This window comes from Mastigoproctus giganteus, chromosome 7 (genome assembly GCF_048544385.1).
Source record: "Mastigoproctus giganteus isolate SK-2022 chromosome 7, ASM4854438v1, whole genome shotgun sequence".
Lineage (NCBI taxonomy): Eukaryota > Metazoa > Arthropoda > Arachnida > Uropygi > Thelyphonidae > Mastigoproctus > Mastigoproctus giganteus.
Genome location: NC_143581.1, coordinates 52,032,360 through 52,053,860, shown reverse-complemented (window position 1 = coordinate 52,053,860; position 21,501 = coordinate 52,032,360). Strand labels below are relative to the sequence as shown.

The 21,501-nt window shown below is 37.8% G+C and overlaps 1 protein-coding gene across 2 annotated transcripts in view; it reads left to right on the top strand.

Moving 5' to 3' along the window:
• Ptp61F (Protein tyrosine phosphatase 61F) overlaps positions 1–21,501 on the top strand; it is a 259,988-nt gene that overhangs the window by 183,451 nt on the left and 55,036 nt on the right. For both annotated transcript variants that reach the window (XM_090377659.1, XM_090377658.1), the window contains exon 6: positions 8,895–9,104. In XM_090377659.1, coding sequence (XP_090233785.1) covers positions 8,895–9,104 — 210 coding nt within the window. The remainder of the gene's footprint in view (positions 1–8,894; positions 9,105–21,501) is intronic.

Sequence of the window (21,501 nt, the reverse complement as noted above, 5' to 3'; positions counted from 1 at the left end):
TCCTTGTTTTTATACAATACCAGCATACATGGTTGTAATTATTACACACAATATATGTTACTTAGACATGTTTCCCAGTCAATGATTTCCTTTTATACTCCAGATTGCTTTCCCATCTAAGGAACCAACATTAATCTCCCATAGTGGTAGAGTCCCAGTGACTTTGGTATCGTTTTTCCATTGCATATATGTTCTGGTGGAAGTGCTCTCCTTGTTCATCACTGACATCTAAGTTTTCAGGAAAGAAATCCAGATGGGAATGAAGGAAATGCATTTTTGATGACATTCAGCACCCTGTGTTCTTGTAACATTTCAGCAAGTTTGTCACCAGTTGCTCATAGTTCTCTTTCCGAGGAATCCATGTACCACAGCCTTGAAAGATCTCCATGCAGCTAGTTCAACATCATTCAGGTTTCTTTGAAATTCTTCATCTTTTAGGAGCTTTCTTATTTGAGGATTGAAAATTCCTTCCTTCAGCTTTGCATGAGATAAATTTGGAAACATATCCAGTAAATATGCGAATCCTCTGCTTTCTTTATCCTTAGTGAAATTCGTAATCAGTCCAAGCTTGTTGTGTAAAGGGGGAAGAAAACCTTTTGTGGATCAAATGGAACATACTTTACATTGCTTTTGCTGGGAATATATTCATCTCTCTTGTCCCAGTGTTGTACGACATAGTGTTTGGCTGTTGCACGACTATCCCACAAACACAGGAAACAACAGTATTTAGTGAAACCACCTTACAACCCAACAAGCAGTCCAATCACTTTGAGATCACCACATATTTCAACCATAGTCATTGTAATGTACAGCAAGAATCTGGGACATACTATCATAAATTTCTTTCAGGTCAACAGCATGAACAAGAAGAATTGATGGTAAAGTATTTCCACTATGAAGCAATACTGCTTTCAAACTTAGCTTTAATGCATCAATGAACAAACACCATTCAGAGGTATTGTGATCAATGTTCAGTTCGTGCATAAGACTAATGACGTCTTTGTAGACACACGTTGTTTTCCATTGCAAAATACAGTAAACCTTCGCTATTCGCAGTTTCACGTATTCGCGGTCTCTGATTTAATATAAAATGAAACCTAAAAAAATGTGAATTTTAAAGCACCGTGAACATTTTCCGCCATAAAAAAACATGGGCGTGGCTAAAATTATCTTTCCCGGTCAAAACAGCGCTCAGTGGGTGGGGGGAGAGGGGTGACAAAATCGCGAGCGTAGATGTTTCTCGCTAATCCTTGTTTAGTATGTGTTATGCGCTTGTCATGGAAGGTTTCGTCGTTTGCTTTTAATTTATATGCTTATAAACTGAATAAATTTATCAATTTATAAATTGATATGCTTACAAAAGTGATAAATCTACCATTTTGCAGTGTAAAACAGATTTTTTCGAGTGTGTTAATTGTGCTTTATTCCCTAAAAATGAGTAAAATACCTAAAAAGTGTGAAAAGGAACTATCCTGGTGAAGACACTACAGATTCAGAGAGAAAAAGAAAAGCAGTATCAATAAACAGAGGCGGACTGGGTCAAAAATTCTTACCCGGGGAAATTGGTAGTGGCCTCATACTAGCGTTTATGGCCAAAATCACACCGGCTTCTGGCCCACTGGGGTTTCCCCGATAAGGCTTATGGCCAGTCCACTTCTGTCGATAGAGAAAAAAATATGAAATTGTGAAATGCTTTGAGCGAAATGAAAGACCATGTGATATTGCATGCTCTACAGGCCTAAATTATCATTCATTATCATTATTAATAGCCATGTGGTGCAAGGAAGCCTGAGGCTTATGCTGCACCGGCCAAAAAAAAAAAAAAAAAATTTCCTATTACCCTGAGAGAGAGAGAGAGAGAGAGAGAAGTAGAAAGGAATCACCAAGAAAGAGAAGAATGATGATATCCAGCTCAGGAACCTGGGTGTGCCAAGCCCATACTCACCAGATGTGAGCCCCTGGGGTAAAATGAGGCAATGCCGAGAATTACAAAGAATGCAGAGAAAATAAAAACAACTTTCATAGCAGGAACAACTCAAAGTGTAATTAAAATCCATTATATTAATACACAAAGAATTGGAAGAGATGGAATGGCTGTCATCTGTTTGGATAGAAAATCAAACAAAAAACAAGTTTGCTTATGATAGAAGCAGAAGCATTAGCAATATTTTATTACGTAATAGTCGTAATAAAATACTTACGTATTTTATTACGATAATTTTTTGTATCTGGTAATGTTTTGGTTACAAATGTGTGTTTCAATCTTGGGTTGTCGGCACCTAACCCTATTTTTCCCACAGGGCTTGTTGTTTATATTGCACGAGGGTTTCTAGGAACACAACTATCATGCTATACGTGGACTGACTGTATACTATATTGCAAGAACAGTAATAATGTACTTGCTTAACTTTTAGCCCAAGAAACAAAACCAACCAAAAGTTAATAAGTTTAAAAATTATATTTCAAACAGTAATGATATCTTTGTACAGAATCCAGTTATCTATCTATATCTTAAAACTGAGACATGATAGGAAATTTTTACGATTGATTTTCAGTTCTATACATAAAACTTGACCAGAAACAACCATTGATTTGCTGGAGGTAAAAATCATGTTGGGTAGTGTACTATACTTAGTACTGCGCATAGATTGAAGATTGAGAAGATGAAAGAAGATACTTGTTGACATTAGATATAAATATTTTACAACATTTATATTGACAGGTTACGGCTCCCTAAAGGTGAAACTAACCTCCTTGAGGCTGGCTGATGACCCAAACAGCATTGTAGTGAGAGTGAAGATTGGCCACACATTCTATATGATTGTATAATTTATGACATTCCCAGAACACAGCTAATAGCACAGATTGGCCTCCTTCCCAGGAGAGAAAAACATCTGTTCATCATAGAAGAGGAAAATGATAAAGCCTTTACACAGAAATTATCTGAAATGCACAGAATTATCCAAAGAATGGCAATTCAGCCCCTCAGCAATTAATCAATAATGAATAGTTAAAATAGCCCATGTTTCCCACCATGCCCAGGCGATGACTTAAAAACTGTCGGGATAACAGTATTCTGCACCCTGACAGAAACCTGACATGACAAAACTGGATTGATCTGCATATCCCCAAGATTACCCTGCCATGTGTAGGAACCTTGGACCCCACACTAAATAAGTAACCGTGTCAAGGAGGGAGATGTATATGCAGCCAGGGAAGCAGATTAGCTGAAAAATATCATTAAGCTAGTAGAAAGGGGATGCAGTATGGAATGAAAGAAGGAGAATGAATGGGCTGGGCACTGGGTGAAAGAGTGAATTAGGAATTATGGTAAATTGGAATGAATGGCAGTTTTGGTGAAAGAGTGACCCAACATGAGGGAAAGCGAGAGTAAATGGAGATGAGTGGAAGAGCAAATGTAACTGGCAGAAAGAATACAAAGTTAATGAAAACTTACATTACTTAATATATATTAACAAAAATTTACTAACAACACAAATACTATCACTGCCTTCTCCCCTGTCCTGCAAAAACTTGTGGCTAGGCCTGCACCACAGTTGAAGAATGACAGTAAGTTGAGGTGCTGAGAGAGTGCAGTGCAGAAAGCAAGAGTCCTTATGCAGCGAGAAATAATTTATAGAACAGACAGCACTCTAGAGCAGAGCCACATCACTGACATAATGTAAGTTTAGCCAGCTTATATAAAATCTGCCGCCATCTATTCTTTTCTTTTATATAAGCTGGCTAAGCTTACATTATGTCAATGGTGTGGCTCTGCTCTAGAGTGCTGTTGGTTCTATAAATTATTTCTCGCTGCATAAGGACCACCGCCATGCAAATCCTCTGCATTTGTGAATCAATCGGAGGAGGAATGGGTGGTTTGGTTCTTCGATCTTTTTGCCTTTGCGACGATTTGTATAGCGATTGAAATGCAGCGATTCCATGACCATTATTGGCCTCGTGGTCCTCTGTTGATATGGGGCATAATGGTCAGTCTATCATTTTCATATATTTTGTTTTTCTCTTAGTAGTACTTTTAACCCCTTTTTGGTGATATTTCACATTTTTCCGAACTGGTACCTTCGAGGGGGGGGGTACCGCTAAATTATATTATAATTGGCATTATTTTAAATTTTATATCGGTTTTATTAATTGGATTTAAAGTGCTAAATTATATAGAGGACTATTGGCTACTGTTTATGTCTTATTACCTTTACTTCCCCCTCCCTGTTGGTTTATTTTATTTTACATTATTTTTATGTTAATTGTCGCTCTACAGTTTTTGCCATACTATTGGCTTATGTTTTATTTTGTTTTATTTTGAATTATTGGAGATAGGTTATATATATATATATATATATAACGTTATATATATATATATATATATATATATATATAACGGCAGGGGGAAAAATTGAATGCAAGTAGAGTGGGAATGCAGAATGTGAATATCGTAAATGTCTCTTCCAACCCTTCGCCTGGTGGGTTCCCCACTGCCAGCTAACATATCCCACCCTCATAGTGGGATGGGCCGTTTGACCTTCCTACTGGATTCGACACTACATGGACCTGACAACCATCACTGACGAAGGCATACTGCGGCTTTGATGCCGGCACACCATTTGATGATCTGAACAGATTACTATAACCCAACCCAGTTCCATTTAAAACCCCATCCCCAGGCAGGGGAGGGAGGAGACAAGTCTCTGTCTCCTCCCCCATACTTTGCCTGGTGGATCTTGTCTCCACTGACCTCTTTGGGGATGCCTACTCTATCGTCCCCATCCTTCTACCTGTTTTTCTCCCAGTCTTCAGTCTCCCCCCCCCCCCCCACTCTAACTGCCGACCGGGCTAGCCGAGTGGGTAAAGTACCTGCCCGGCAACCCAAAGGTCGCGGGTTCAATTCCCGCCTCGGGCTTGGATCAAAGTACTGCAAAAACCTTGGGAGGTGCAATATGGCCACAGAAGCTGATGCGCCAACAACTACCAAATCAAAAAAAAAAAAACCCCCACTTTAACTAAATTGACCGAGTAAACTCCCTAACAATGCCGCCAAATTCTAATCAACGTCTGAATTCTACCACTTTCTTGTAAATCTCTTTTGGCCAAATTCTAGTGTTTGCTCCTTTTTTATATATAGGCCCTGCCACTGAAATCATTGGAAATTAGGTGGTGGAGCCTGCCAGAGTACTTAAATAATCCACTGGGTGCTTGACCTGCCTCCTCGTGGCAAAGTGTGGGCAAAAGTGGGTCCCAGTAGGGGCCCAATGGCTAAATGGTCAGAGGAACTACAGAACATAATACTACACAACAGACCAATCCCCACCCTTTTTAAATCTGTGGCCTCCACAGAGTTCTCTGTCACTTACAAAGAATACAACACGGAGATGGGAGAAACCCCTGGTGCTGTCAAACAACTAGCACACTTTAGACTTGTCCAGTCCTTGGACAGGGACTGGGCAGCCAGCAACATGGTTCTCTGAATGAAAAACTATGTAAATTTATCCTCATACAGGATCCTAAATGTACCTGTGGTTCTGATGAAGATTGGACCCATGTCTTATATTACTGCCCCAATTATCAACCGGGAAAAGTTGACCCCCACATTTCGCCCCCGACACATTTCGCCCCAGTAGATAATGAATAGGCTATAGAAATGTAAATAATACACCTAATTTTTTATTAATTCTAATTTATTTTGTTTTAATAGAATGAATCAATTAAAGGTAATCAAAGGTAAAGGTAATCAATCATAGAATAAATGCCCATTATTATTGTTTAAAACTCGAAGTTGTATGCAACGCCTCTAAGTTAATCAATCACATTACGATTTTGAAAATCTTGGACGATTCTTTTGATTTTAGTAGAAATTCCAGCATACTTCTTGTTCCATCAGAAAACCACACCTGGCTACGTGCCAATAACTGAAGATTGTTACTAGTGGGAAAAATAAGCATGCGACCCGGGAGCAGTTCGTCCTGAGAATCATACATTAAAAACTGTTTAATAGATTTGATAATGAGAGCTATTAAGTGCTCGATAATTCCTATATTCTATTATATTATAAATCAACATGGATTACCTTTATTTTAGATATAGGAAGCTTCTTTTCCAACTCTCCTAGTCCAACTCACTAATAATTCTTGAGGATGGTGATATCAATTTTGCAAAACAGGTGGGACATCTTCCCCACTGTCAGAACCGTAGTGTTCAGACCGTGCGGTCTCAACAGTGAGCACTCAAGACGTCTGTCTTCAAACACCATACCTCTGGCAGCAAGGAAAGCATTACGTGGATTGGCATAAAATTAGATTTTTTAAGGTCTAAACTGTTTAATAAATATGGACCGATTATTTCTTTTGGTCCTGTAGCTGGACTTTAGAGTTAAATTTAGGGGTCTAATAAAATTGGATGTGGGGGGGGGATTATTCTCTACATTCCTTAAGTCGGACTAGAACTTTTCGGGCGTCATGTTCACAGGAATAGAGCAACTCACAATTAATCATTGATATCGCCATCCTCAAGAATTATTAGCGAGTTGGACTAGGAGAGTTGGAAAAGAAGCTTCCTATATCTAAAATAAAGGTAATCCCTGTTGATTTATAATATAATTAAAAACTGTTGTCCATTGCCATCGATAATAATTTCTTGATAATTTTGTGGAATTACTAGGTCCTGGAGATTGCTCAGTAAAGCAGGAGTACCATTGCTGCATCAAACATGACGAATGGTTCGTTTAAGTGAATCCTTTTTACGAAGTAATGACATTGGTATGAGCTTCTGCAATAACTGATGCAACAATTTTCTGTGGCTGTTCGTTCGTGGTTGTTGCATGTTGCCGTATTTGATCAATCAATTGCAATGCTTCCGATCTTGCAGCTTGAGCTGCATGGTTATGTTTAGTTACAACTTTCACAACTGGGCCTTCCAAACCCTCTGTCCAAACACGCCCTTTGCAGGTGGAACGTTTTTGAATTGAGCAAGAGTCCACTCTGTATCGTACTTCTCTGTGGAAGCAGCGAAAACAGCAAATGCGCGCTGTCGACTGCGCCACGAAATGTGAGGAGAGCCAGTTGCAGGAACTTTTATTGTTTGAATTTAGACAAATCAGAACAAGATTCACTTGTTACTGAAAAGACTCCTATAAGATTAGTCACTGTTCCCTCCCCCATGTCCGTCACTAACCACGTGACTATTGCCCTCGTGGTCGAGTATGTATTCTTTCCATTGTGAAAGGATTAACAGTTCCAGTTAATCCTTTCACAATGGAAAGAGAACTGTGAAGACATACAAAAGGGGAGAAATTAGTTTAAAAGCTACGTGACAATTTGTACGCGAATGTCATTTTGAAAATTTGTTCGGAAAAGTTATCAGAGGTTCAGTTCGAGTAATCGAGAGAGTTTAACATGGAATCTCCACTACAGGGGCTGGGACTTCGATAAAAATTCGAGTTATCGAGAGTTGACTGTACAGTATTTACATTTCTGTAGCCTACTCATTATCTACCAGTGGCAAAATGTGCTGGGGGCGAAATGTGCAAGGCAAAATGCATGGGGCGAAATGTGCCAGAGACAAAATCCGGGGGGGGGGCACTTTTCATGAGCAATTACTCATCTTTGACGACATGCGCTACATGGCCTTCTCTGAGTTTGCCCAAAGAGTTTTTGAGACTGAGACCAGGAGATCAGCTACATAAAGTGAGAACCCCCCGCCTTACTTGATAACTACTTACTCGATTAAGACTTGAATTCGAATGTGTCTGGCCTGCTAGAATGTCTCCCACCCAGTCACAGGTTACTAAATTCATTTTATTTTTAATGTATCATATTATTTTATATGTACACGTTTATTTGCATGTTATTTATTATCCTATATAAGAAGGTGAGTGAATGTGTATTAATAAATATGTATGTAAGTGAGTGTATTTGTGTAAGTATATGAGTGCAAAGTAAAGTAAAGTGTGTTAGTTGTCTAATGGCACCAGTGTTTTTCCCCATCTCTGCATTGTATTCTTTGTAATGGACACAACCGTGTGGAGGCCAGAGATTTAAAAAGTGTACGGGGAGTGGTTTGTTGTGTAGTGTTATGTTCTGTTGTTTCTCTGACCATTTAGCCGTTTTCAAGTGATTTCACATTCTCTTTGTTAGGAATCTTATAGCCACTTGCTGCTCAAATTTTTCCATTTTTTGGTTTGATTGTCAGCAGACTTCAGAATCACACCTACTAAAAAGAAACAGAATAAGTTATATTGATAAAATTTTGTACAGATACTGCTAAGACTCTCTCCTATTACTATGCCTATTTTTAACTTTGTATCCAAATCTAGAGTATGTGTTTGACAAAACCTTTTGAATACCACTTTTATATGTTAACATTCCACAGGAGATCCCATGAGCCTCAGTAGTTTTGTGTTTTCAGCATGATATTGACAGCATAGTCAACAGTTTGATGAACATGGCATGCAACTTGTGTGCTGTGCCATATTGTGATCTGAATAGACTTACATAACAGTTTTGGTTTGATTAAGCTTGTTTTATAGCAGAAAATGGTGCCAATTTAATCCCAAGATGAAATTTTTGGAACACATCCCCCTGAAGAATTTCAGTTATGTGCAATTTATGCATTTTGCATCACTAGACCTCCTAAGTGATGCAATTTATTTATAACCATCCTGCAGATTTTTTTAAACTATTTTTTTTTATTTATTGATTTGCCATTTTGAATTTTGATGCCTTTTCTACTAGTTTCTTTGCCCTCCATCAAAATTCAGTCTTAAATTTTGTGCTTGAGCATTGTACCCAGATATTTGTACTCTATATAATGAAAGAATGAAAATGTAATTCTTAAGGTGTTGATAAGCTTAATAACTATTGTAACATCTTTTCTGTTGACAGAGTGGTCAATCTCGAGTAGTACTACACTTCCATTACACTACTTGGCCTGATTTTGGAGTCCCAGAATCACCTGCTGCATTTTTAAATTTCCTAATGGCCGTCCGAGAGTCTGGTGCCCTTGATCCATCTGTGGGACCTCCTATTGTCCACTGTAGTGCAGGAATTGGCCGCTCAGGAACTTTTTGCCTTGTTGATTCCTGCCTTGTACTGGTAATTATTGTTCTTTTCTAAATGCATTTATATTTAAGAATATTTGTTCCTCTTGAGACTTGTAAATGTTTTATTAAATTTTTTTTTTAAATCTGTTTTATTTTGTAAATATTAGAATGCATGGCTTAATGTTTCTATTAATTGAGTTACAGTAAAATTCCGCTATACAGACTACTAGCGAAAATACAAATCATTTCATTGTAACAAATATTGCCCTAAACATTCTCAAGGAACAGCATTTGTTCAGTAATTTCTTCTACACTTTCCTGATGCACAGAAGTAGCAATTTCTTAAAAGTGGAATGAAGTACTTTTAACCTACTTGAAATCTGAATATCTGTTTTACAATTGGAAATTAGATGTTTCATGGTATATTCCTGTCATAACTTAAACATGTTTGCTGCTACTGCTGCTTATATTTGCAAGGGTCCTTTCTATGTGCCTTTAATGTAACATTATTTTTAATATTTTCAGTCCTGATATTTCAGGCTGAGGATCCATTATGACAACCCTGTAAGATAAAATTTTATAGGAAAACATTTTGCACAAAATTTTATCAGTAGACACATACACTAAGGATGATATTTTGTTTTTCACAAACTAAAGCAGGGGTTGGCAACTTGTTGCTTGAAAGCTGCATGCGGCTCTTTGAACATGTAACTGCGGCGGCTCTAACTTTTAGCCACATGTACGACAAGCGACGTATTTCTTCAAGCAAATCAGGAACGTAACCCCTGCTATTCGCGGAGGTTACGTTCCTGAGAAATGCCGTGAATACCGAGAACGCAAATACTGAGTTATGGCTCCCATAGTAATAAAGGGGTTCCATTCCAAAGTATGAAATATATAAGAAAAACTAGCCTAAAATTTTGTTTATGTATGTATTATATGTACCTTCATAATATGACTATGTACATAGACAGTACATAGTGAAATGCAAGCATATGGCATTGAAATGAAAATAAGAAACAGCTTAATGTTAAATGTAATATTTATTAGAAATTTCAAACAAATCTTTCAAACCAGCGCCTTTGCTAACTAAAAAACTTATCCCGCCAGTGCTATCACCTGTTTCGCTAAAGTGTTGATAAAGGAGTTTTGCCTTTTCACGTGTGATGAGTGAACTTAACAGAATTTTATTTTGAGTTTGGTCTTCTATCCACTTAAAGCCTTTTCCATTTTTTCTAATTTAACATCGTGAGTTACAGAGCAAATTTTTGAAGCAATTAGCACATTTTCACGGACACTACGGCGGATTTTTTCTTCCAATTTCTTGATTGATCGTACCGTTGACTCATTGATTTTATAATGTTTTGCCACTGTGGAGACACTTTCACCATTAGAAATTTTGTTTAGTAACTCAATTTTATTCACTAATGTCATCACCTTCTTTGATCTTTTCACATTTCCCTTGTTATTCGTAGCCAAATTTTTGTACAGATTAGAAAGAATTTGTCCACAATAAAGTCACTTTCTTCTGTTAACACCTCAAAAAAGTCTGTTTTGCACTCCAAAATGGTAGATTTATCACTTTTTTAAGCATATCAATTTATAAGCATATAAATTAAAAGCAAACGACGAAACCTTCCATGACAAGTGCATAACACATACTGAACAAGGATTAGTGAGAAACATCCACGCTCGCGATTTTGTCACCCCTCTCCCTCACCCACTGAGCACTGTTTTGACCGGGAAAGATAATTTTAGCCACGCCCATGTTTTTTTTTATGGCGGAAAATGTTCATGGCGCTTTAAAATTCACGTTTTTTTTTCCTGCGAAACCGCGAATACAGATACCGCGAATAGCGGGGGTTTACTGTATTTTCAAACATGAACTATATTAAAAATAAATAAAGAAACCATCTGAACAATATGTGTCTCTCACCATGTTTAAAGATGAAAATTACAGCATATTCGCCTGATGTTGAGAGACTGGCTCAAGAAGTTCATCAGCAAAAGTCACATTAATTCATATCTAATTGGATTTTTGTTACGTTTTTTCAGTATTAATAAATAATATTTCAAGAAAATATATTTAAAAAAAAAAAAAAAAACACACTTTCCCACTCTATTCCATTTCTTAACATCCCCCCCCCCCCATCCCAGCTTGAGCTGAGGTGTGGCTCTTTGGATTCTTTTTTTTTTTTTTTTTTTTAATTAGACCAAAAATGGCTCTTCACTCAAAACAGGTTGCCCCCCCCCCCCTAAACTAATGAATTAAAATTCAATAATGTTCAAAAAAATTTACCATTTTTTGTGGAAAATACTAAACTAGATGAAATAGCACTCTCTAGATAGTGCTATTGATGCTAAGCAAAATCCCAGCCATAATGCAAATAACCCATGGTTTAGTCAGTGTAACGATATTGATCAGTTGTTCATTTCATGCGCCTTTCCTTTTACAGTGCCCATTTATTGGCTGCATTCGAATGGACACATATTTGTGTTAAGGCACAAAATTTGCAGTGCATTTTGTCGGAACTTTGTGTTCCGGCAGGGAATGTGTTAATGAGTTTTTACCTTCACTGGTTATTTCCAATAAGAAGTAACTACAATGTACACCACTGCTACGATAATTACAACATCCTCTCCCTTCTGTTATTTGCTTGGGTGATCCTACCATCAACAGGAGGTACACATGGGATCAAGAGACTGGTATAGTTTTCAGAACACAATGATCTTTATAGAGATAATTATAGTGGAGTAATGATGGTTTAAATTACAGCTACTTCTTAATGTTCCTACCACTTCATCAGTGATTGTAAAGATAGCAAATAAATAGGGAAAGTGGAGTTTAAATTGTTATCAGTTAAGGTTCAAATTTTAATTAGTATCATTATTAGTAGTGGCAAATGATGCAGGAAAGCAAGCTTATAAAGAATCCCTCTGCCCCTCAGATAAACTACACACTTCACCCATCCATACTCCTCTAAGAATTTGGTTAGTTCTTTCTTAAATTTATTGAAACCACCCACTTCCATAACATCAGATGGAAGTTTGTTCCAACACTCAACCACCTGCTGATGGAAGACAAACGTCTGCATATCTATACCATCACTATTTAGCTTACTCCATTAATTTCAGGCCTTAAACATCCAAATCAGATCTCCCAGTAGGCACTCAGTCTCTTTGCTTCAGATTGCAGTACTGAAACATTTCTGGTAAAGCACCCTTTTGTCTCTTCATAAATCTGGCTACCCTTCTCTGCACTGGTCCAGCAGATCTACATCCTTCCTAAAGTGAGGCCTCCAGACCCGTATACAGTACTCAGGATATGGCCTAACCATGGCCCTGTACTCAGGGGTAATAACATCCTTATCTTTGCTAGCAGAATGTTTCTGTGTATTATTGACAAAACACAAATTTTGTCAATATGAGCAGTAAAGATGTGCTGTCCTGGCAGACCATCTTTACTGCTCAGAGAATTTCATATCTGACTGGACAGTTACCCCCAGATCATTTTAATTTTCCACTTCCCTGAGTGTAGTACCACACAGTATATTAATTTGGGATTACCGTTACCCATATGCATTACCCTGCATTTGTCAATGTTAAATTTCAACTGCCATTTCTCAGTCCATGAACCTAATTTTTCTAGGTCTTGTTGCATTAGCTAACCCCAATTGATGTCATTAACCACCCTGCCAACCTTTGTATCATCTGCAAACTTGGACCTTAAGCCTAATCCTTAATGAGCATCATTAATAAATATAGAAAACAACAATGGACTCAACACTGAACCCTGGGGGCTTCCTAATAACATTAGTCCATGAAGAGCATTGTTCATTGATAACCACACTGTATTATCTCCCATTCAACCATCCCTTTATCCATAGCAGTAACTTTCCCTTAATGCCATATTGCTCCAATTTGTACATCACTCTTTTATATGCAACAGTTTCAAAAGCCTTCCTGAAATCCAAGTATGTGATATCAAAATTATTTTTTTGCATCCAATTCCTTGGTCACTGCATTATAGTATCCAGTCAGATGCCTTTTTTTTTCTTTCTTTTTTTTTTTTTTTTTTTAATGTTTAAATTCAACAATTTCTCTTCCATTTTCTTTTCAGTTATCACCAAATCATTTATTCTCTGTTAGAGTTTGATAACTTCTGGCATTACCTTCCCCAATTTATTCCTCCTATGTGAATGTAGATGCAAAATATCTATTCAATTTGTCAGCAACCTAAGCACATGCATCAACAGTTAACCCATTGACTACAAGGTGCCCAGTGTGATTCAACCCCTTCCTTCGTCTGTTAATGTAAGCATAGAAGTCTGTTGCTGGTGTTCTTTGCATTTTTTTAGAGCCTTCTCATATTCTACCTTAGCTTGCCTACCTCCTTTGTTACTTGATTGCAGACTAATTTATATATACCATAGGCTTCTGTATCAACTGATAAATTATGTGCATACCATTCATCTTTCTTCTCTGCTACAAGTCTCATCATTTCGTCTGACATCCATGTAGGTCTAAGCCTTGAATAGTACTTCTTAGTTGGTATGAAAGGCCTAGCAGCTTCTCTGAGTACTTCACCAAATGCTTCCCATTTAGAATTTGCTGTTGGTAATATCATCAGTTTGTGCCACTGCAAAGAATTTAAAAAGTGTCTGAGACCACTGTAGTCACCCTTATGAAAGCAAAAGCCTTTCCCTTTGCCCTTGTCTTTAATTAAATTCCACATTTGGTACCCTGTGATCACTGCCACCCAGCGGGTCTTTTTTCCTGCAGACTCTTAATGCTTGAAGAATCACTGCTAATAACCAGATCAAGAGTATTGTTGCTTCTTTGACATGCTGCTGTAGAAAACAATCATCCAATAAATCCTCAAAAGTCTTGCTAGTGTATGTGTGACCAACCCACAATTTCCAGTCATCTTATGGAAAGTTAAAATCCCCTATTATAAGACATCCTGAATTACTGACCCATTTTATTTCTCTGTATAGCTGTTTTTCGTATTCTCATCACAGTCATTAGGCCTATATCACGTCAACTATCATTTTTGTTTTCCCAGTGCTTCTGTCACACCAAACTGACTCAACGTTGCATTGGTCACCTATGTCGATTGGATGCCTTGCCTTAGATTTATATGCTTCTTAAGTAAGAGCAAGCATAGCCCACCCAGCTTCCCATCCTTTCTGTATGCATTGTACTCCCCATATTCAAATTCAGCACTGCATAAGTATGAGTGATACTATGTCTCTGCTATCCCTACAATGTCTGCATTTGGTACTTAATCAGTACTTCAAATTCATCAAATTTATTTACAATGCTCTTAGCATTAGTATATATGTGCTTCTTACTCTTAGATGCTCTAACACAGCCCAGGTATTTACTTGTTTCATGAGAACCCACAGCAGATCTTAAAAGTCCCTGACCCCTTTCTTTCCAGTCTGCGTGGCAACCCAAAGGTTGTGGGTTTGAATCCTGCCTCGGGCTTGGATTAGAGTAAAATGCAAAAACTTTGGGAGGTGCATTATGGCCACAAAAGCTGATGCGTCAACAACTAACAAAAAAAAAAAAAAAAAAAACCTGTCCAGGTCGCTGCACATTCCAATAGAAGCAGTGCAAGAATCACTCTCACTTCTGCTTGCGGCTCTAGTTAATGTATTAATCTGTGTATCCCACAAATCTAGCAATTTTCCAATACACCTTTCACTGCCCTTTCATATTTGAACATCGGCAAATGTTCTTGCACTCCTATTTAAGAATATCCCATCCCTGTAAAAACAGTTTCTCCTGCTAACAAGTACACTCCACACTGAGAAAAATTCTATGCCACGAGCCTTGCAAAATCTCTCCAGGGTGGAATTGATTGACAAAGCTTTCAAATTCAGTCCTAACTCGCAACGTTTTCTCAACTTTGCCCTATACTTGTTAAGCAAGTCCTCAGATATCCTGCTTTTAATATCATTAGTGCCACTGTGTATAATAATATCTCCTTTTGTGCACTTAAAAGATAGTAGCTTCTGTACAGTATCATCGTTTACCTCTGGGAGACATACCCTGTTGCTATACCACCTATCCTTCTTGCGCAATACATTTTACTTCATTCAGGTGTTTAAATTCTTGAATGGCTTGAGCAAACTCAGTACTGGGGGAATTCTTCCTCCTGCTCAGACTGCACACCAGGGGGCATAAATTCAAATTGAGGAAGGATGATTGCAGAATAAATAGCGCAGATGTGGGAAACCACAGGTGGCACCTGACCCTAATACTATGCACACTATGCAGAATAAATGTTGAGAACTCTTGCTTCAGCCAACGGGTGGTTGATTGAGGGAACAAACCTCCATCCGTTTTTGTGGAAGTTGGATAGTTTGGCTAAATTCAATGATAAACTATACAAAGCATTGGTAGGGATGGATAGGTGAAATGGGATTTTATATTTTTTAATTTTTTATTTATTTATTTTTTAGCTGATGCTGCATAAGCTTGCTTTCTTGCATCATTTTGCCTCAATTAATACTAATTTCCCATTTCCCTGATAATAGAGTCACTAACAATCACTGCCTCCTGTGGGACCAGCACAGTCTGCTGTGGGGATTGCTGCTTTGTTGCCTGACATACAAGTGTGAGCTATGGCATGAGTTGGGCAGCCGAGAGCTTGATCAGTCCCCCATTTTAATTCCTTTGAAGGCCTTACTCTTCAAGCTCTCATAAATGCCCACCTGAACATTCAGTTGGCACCCAATTTTTTCACCCTCTCTTTACTGAACACACTTGACTTGGCGCATTATAGCCTTAGATGTTAATGCGCCGTAAAATCCTAAAACAACCAACCAACTGAATGCACGCACCACGCACACGCGCACACACACACAGTGACATTCCGCTTGGCTTTATCATGTTCTGTTCTAGAAAGGTCCACTCTTCAAATCACAGCATTGCTGCTATTTTGTGTCCTAGCTTTGCCACTGTAGTCTGGGGCAGGATTTCTGTTTAAATATTTAATTGATTAAGAATGAAAATTAATAAAACTAATCAATTAAATTGATAAATTATTAATCCCACACACTAGCAAAACTTTTGTGGATTTATTGGATGATTATTTTCTACAGCAGTATGTTCGACAGGCAACCACAGGAAGTAATACTCTTGATCTGATTATGAGCAGTGATTATTCATGCATTAAGAAGTTGTAGATAAAAGAACCACTAGGTGGCAGTAATCACAATGTACTTATGTGGGATTTACTTAAAGATGTAGATACCATCAGGGGTAAAAGGAATGGTTTTTGCTTTCGTAAACATGACTACAGTGGGCTCAGACAGTTTTTAAATTCTATACAGTGGGACCAATTGATGATGTTACCAACAGCAAATTCTAAATGGGAAGCGTTCAAGGATTTAATTTTGGAAACTACTAGGCTTTTCATACCAACTAAGAAATACTGTGCAAGTTTTAGGAGGCGCCTCCATAGCCAGGTGGGCAGGAGCAGCAGTGCGTAGCACAAGCTTCTTGATTAGACCGGGGTTCGAGCCTGTGACCACCAAATACGGAGGATGCGGAAAGGTCGGGGAATGACCACCGCATATCCCCGGAGCAATATGGCCTTAGTTGCTAATGCTCCTAAAATCCAAATAACAACAACAGCAAGTTTTAGGCCTAAATGGATGTCAGATGAACTAATGAGACTTGTGGCAGAGAAGAAAAATGCATGGAATGCACATAAATTATCAGAAGGTTAGGCTTGGCTTGCTTAACCTCACAAAGGAGGTTAGGCAAGCGAAGGCAGATTACGAGAAATCTTTGGCAAAGGATACAAAGACTTTTTTACTTATATAAACTTTAGAACAGCGTTTCCTAAACTTTTTTAGTCATGGATCACTTCATCTCACAGTATATTTACAGAACACATATTTTTATGGACCACTTACGAAACACAAGTGTAGCGGGAGCCAAACAACTGTTTCTAATATTTTATTACTTACGATGCACTGTGCATCAGGAGCATCTTTATTTCCAACACATGTAAAGCCGAAATTCAAATAACTGTCATTGTACTTTTGTTTTGGCGCCTCCGTAGCCAGGTGGGAAGGAGCAGCAGTGCATAGCACACGCTTCTTGATTAGACCGGGGTTTGAGCCTGTCACCACCAAATACGGAGGATGCGGAAAGGTCAGGGAATGACCACCGCATATCCTAGAGCAATATGGCCTTAGTTGCTAATGCTCCTAAAAACCAACCAAACAAACAACTTTTGTTTTGGTCTTTCATTAGTTTGTTCCTGTTTTCTCACTTTGGATTTTTGGGGAAACAAAAGGCTGCGATTGTACATCCTCACTTTGAAGTGTGACGATATTGTATGCATTTTCATCGAACACAGTTTCAGTACTAGAAGTACTTGCTTCTCCTTTTAAAGTTCCTTTTTTCAACCACATATCCTTGGTCATTTATTTTAATAATTAAATTTCAAAATACTGATAGTTATCAAAAAAAAATTATACAAGGAAGTGAGTTTAGTTATGATATCGGTTCCCTTCCCCCTCTTCTTCAACCCATGTACTCCAGGCATAAATTGCATATGAATGGCATATTAGATCACTACTTTGCTACATTTTCGTAGATGTCAATTAATTACCTCTGTGCATATTTCTCTATGCAAAAGCCCACCAAAATAAACAGTTCCGCAGTCTATTTGATTATTAATCTATGCCAGTATATTAATAACCGAAAAAAAAATTATGTTAAGAATTATAATGATACAAAAGTGGTGTATGCTACAAATATGCAAAATTTATTTATTTTAATTTGTTAATTGTTCATTACAAATTTCACAGAATACTTGTTCACATTGCATGGAACCATAGTGTTCCACGGAACACAGTTTCGCAACCGCTGCTCTAGAAGGAAGGGGAGGAATCAAGTTGGTCCACTTGATATTGATGGTTCGACTGTTGTTGATCATGCTCAGATAGCTGACAAACTGAATGAGTATTTTGCATCTACATTCACACATAAGAAATTGTGTAGGGAAGTGGAGGACAGAAGCTTATTAAACTCTAACAGGGAGCTAAATGATTTTGTAATAACTGAGAGCAAAGTGGAGGAGAAATTGTTGAAGTTAAACATAGGAAAGGCACCTGAGGTAGATGGGATCTATCCAGTTATATTAAAGGAGGCAGCAAAGGAAGTAAGCAAATGTTTGGCCTTAATTATGAGAGCATCCTTGGACTCAGGGGAGGTCCCCCACATACAGGAGATGTGCAAATTTATCCCCAATTCACAAAAGAGGGTGGCACCATGTTTCCGTAAGCCCTATTTTGTCAACGTTACTTGTCCTAACCAGCAGTTCAAACTGCTGGTTAGGACAAGTAACCAGCAAATTTTGACGACACTTCTGACATTACTGTATAAACAATTAAGACTTAGTTTTCTTGTACAGATAACTACCCTTAAAGTTATTTAAGTTCGCTTCCCTGGCATTAGCTACCCACTCATTTAAAACGTGTCTGCCCTCAGAACATCTTGCTAATATATTCTGCTGCAGTAACAAACAAGAACTCTTGAAGTATATCCAAGTGTTACTTTGACCAGTATTATCAGGTCAATGTGTATCTATATTACCCTTGTTCCCCACAAACTAGCAGTTTCCCTGAACCTTTAAGGTATCCTAATAATACTGGCAAAAACTCACGCACCACCTTTGTTTAAATGTATCCCATCTCTACAAAACAGATTCCTTCTACCTACAAGTTATCTTTAGTATCAGTTGAAGACAGTATGTTCAGAACATCAGATTACTGGAAAAAGTTAGCCGTTTTAATGTGTAACCATTACACATACCATGGAGTTAGCTTAATTCCAGGTGGTAGATGACTTTCATCAACTGGTGAAATACCACCACTTTGCTTATTGGAGGCTTGAAGTGGTGAAACCCATGTTTAGTCTGTAGAGCAAAGTTTCCGGCATCCCCCTCCCATACTTCTCCTTCAACCCATGCACGGTACTAAGTACTATAGGTTTTGATACCTTTCGTGTTTGGGGGTCTTCATAAAAAAAAAAAAAAAAAAAAAAAGTAGGCCTTAGCCAACTGCAACTGCTGGACATCTCAGTTAACAACACTTAAAAGAATCCATACATGAAAAGTGGACCAGATGAGGAGTAGTAAAAAAATAATAATAATAAAAAAAAAAAATAAATAAATATGGAGGCAGCCAAACAATGATTTTTCACCAACGGGGCTGAATGAAGCAAGCAACAATTTCACAGCTGTGTTAATGAGTAAAAACATGACACAGTTACTAATTTTTCACAAAATGTGGAACCAGAATGCTCTTGATGGTGAAGATTATATACTATTTGAAGAAAGTGGAAGTTTAGACCAAATTGTCAGTAATGGCAAGTTTTTGGAGTTGTATGATGAGTAAAAATTTAGTTCTACACTGACATTTTGTTTATTATACACGTTTGAATTTGTATTTCACTAAAATATTTTTTCTCAAAATGTGCTTTCTAAAATGGTTCTGATGATCATTATGTATATTTTCCATGTAGGCTTAGGACATTTTAATCACCCCCTTGTAGATATACTTTTTCATTTCTTTCTAGTCGTGTACTATGTAGTAGTAGTAGTAGTAGTAGTGGCACATGATGCAAGAAAGCAAGTGTAGGAGCTTATGCAGCATCAGCCAAAAAAAAAAAAAAAAAAATCACACCATTCCCTCCAAATGCCTGTCCAGTTCCTCCTTAAATTTATTTAACCTATCAACTTCCACAACGACAGATGGAAGTTTGTTCCAGCAATTAACCACCCGCTGGCTAAAGGCAAATTTCCGCACATCTATTCTACATCTGTCCTTTCTTAATTTGAACTTATGTCCCCGTAGGTTGGTAATCTGAACAAGTGACAAGTATAAGTGAACTACAGAGTACAGAGAAGGGCAACAAGATTAGTGAATGGAACAAAGGGGTGCTCTTATGAAGAAAGGCTTAAGTTTTGCAAATTACAGTGTCTGGAGACTAGGCACCAGGGAGGTGATCTGATAGAGGTGTATAAAGCATTGAATGGTTTGAGCATGCTCAATGCTGATGGGATTCTTCCTCTTGCTCAGAATAATCACCTGAGAGGGCATAAATTCAAATTGAGGAAAGACAGATGTAGGATAGATGTGCGGAAATTTGCCTTTAGCCAGTGAGTGCTTGGTTGGTGGAACAGACTTCCATCCCTTGTCGTGGAAGTTAATAGCCTAAATAAGTTTAAGGCTCAGCTGGACAGGTATTTTGAACGAATAGAGGGGTGAAGTGGAAGTGGTTTTTTTTTTTTTTTTTTTTTGGCTGATGCTGCATAAGCTTGCTTTCTTGCATCAAATGCCTCTACTAATGCTAATGCTAACTAAGAGAGAAAAACATATCTGGTTAGCAAAAGAAATTTTTAATTTCAAGTATAATCTCTATGGGCTTTAATGGCATCGTGGCCCTATGGGGAGACACTTTCCACAAATTTTTGATATGTGGAAACTAATCATGCTCCACTCAACCTGACGTTGGCTACTTCCCTGCTTGAACCAGTTCATATTGTTCTTACTCTTAGTTGTTATTCCAAAACATCCTACAGGTTTTCAATTGTATTCAGCTCTGGGTTTGAAAATCGCAAAAACCTTCAAACCACTGTTGTACTATGATTGACTACATGGAGCATTACCATGCTGATACATATATAGTTTTCCAGAAAATTGCTACAATGCAGTTATTTGTATAAGAGTTGTTTAGAATATTACAGTAGATAGCTGCATTCATGATTTGATTGATAGAAACCATTCGTGGTTTAATTGATGAGAAGGAAAACAGTACTTTTTACTGTGGTCACCTCTTTAGACAGTAAGACAATTGATCTAAAATAAAATAAACTTTAATAGTCGGTAGATTAAGTCCAAACTGTGTAAAAGTTAGTTTTGCATTACCACCACAAATTTTATTCATTATGATCTTGATGAAACCATTCTTTGAGCATATACCATGCCTAAATGCAACCATCACATTCTGTTACTGGTATAATATCCAGTGCTTCCAGTTGCAATGCCAGGATAGGCATGGCATGCATTTCAAGAGAGCAGCTGCGTAACCGTGGTAGCTTATCAAGTGTTTATCTGATGATTGTAGCTTCTACACTTAGCCCAGTTCTATCACTCATCTCTTGAAAAAGCTCATTAAGAAGATGCATTTGCAGTTTCCTCTCACTGACTGTTTCAACTGTTGGGTTCCTCCAGAGGTCATTCATTTGTTTTCCATGTGACCTCTAGAATTAACCATTATTCCCTGAAGTGAGGCGATTCATTTTAATATAGGAAATATATTAAATTGAATAAAAATGCCAGTAAATGTTGCAAAAAGCCAGTTGCTGTTTATCTTGAACCATTATCATGATCTCGTTGTCTACTGTCTTATTTTTCAAA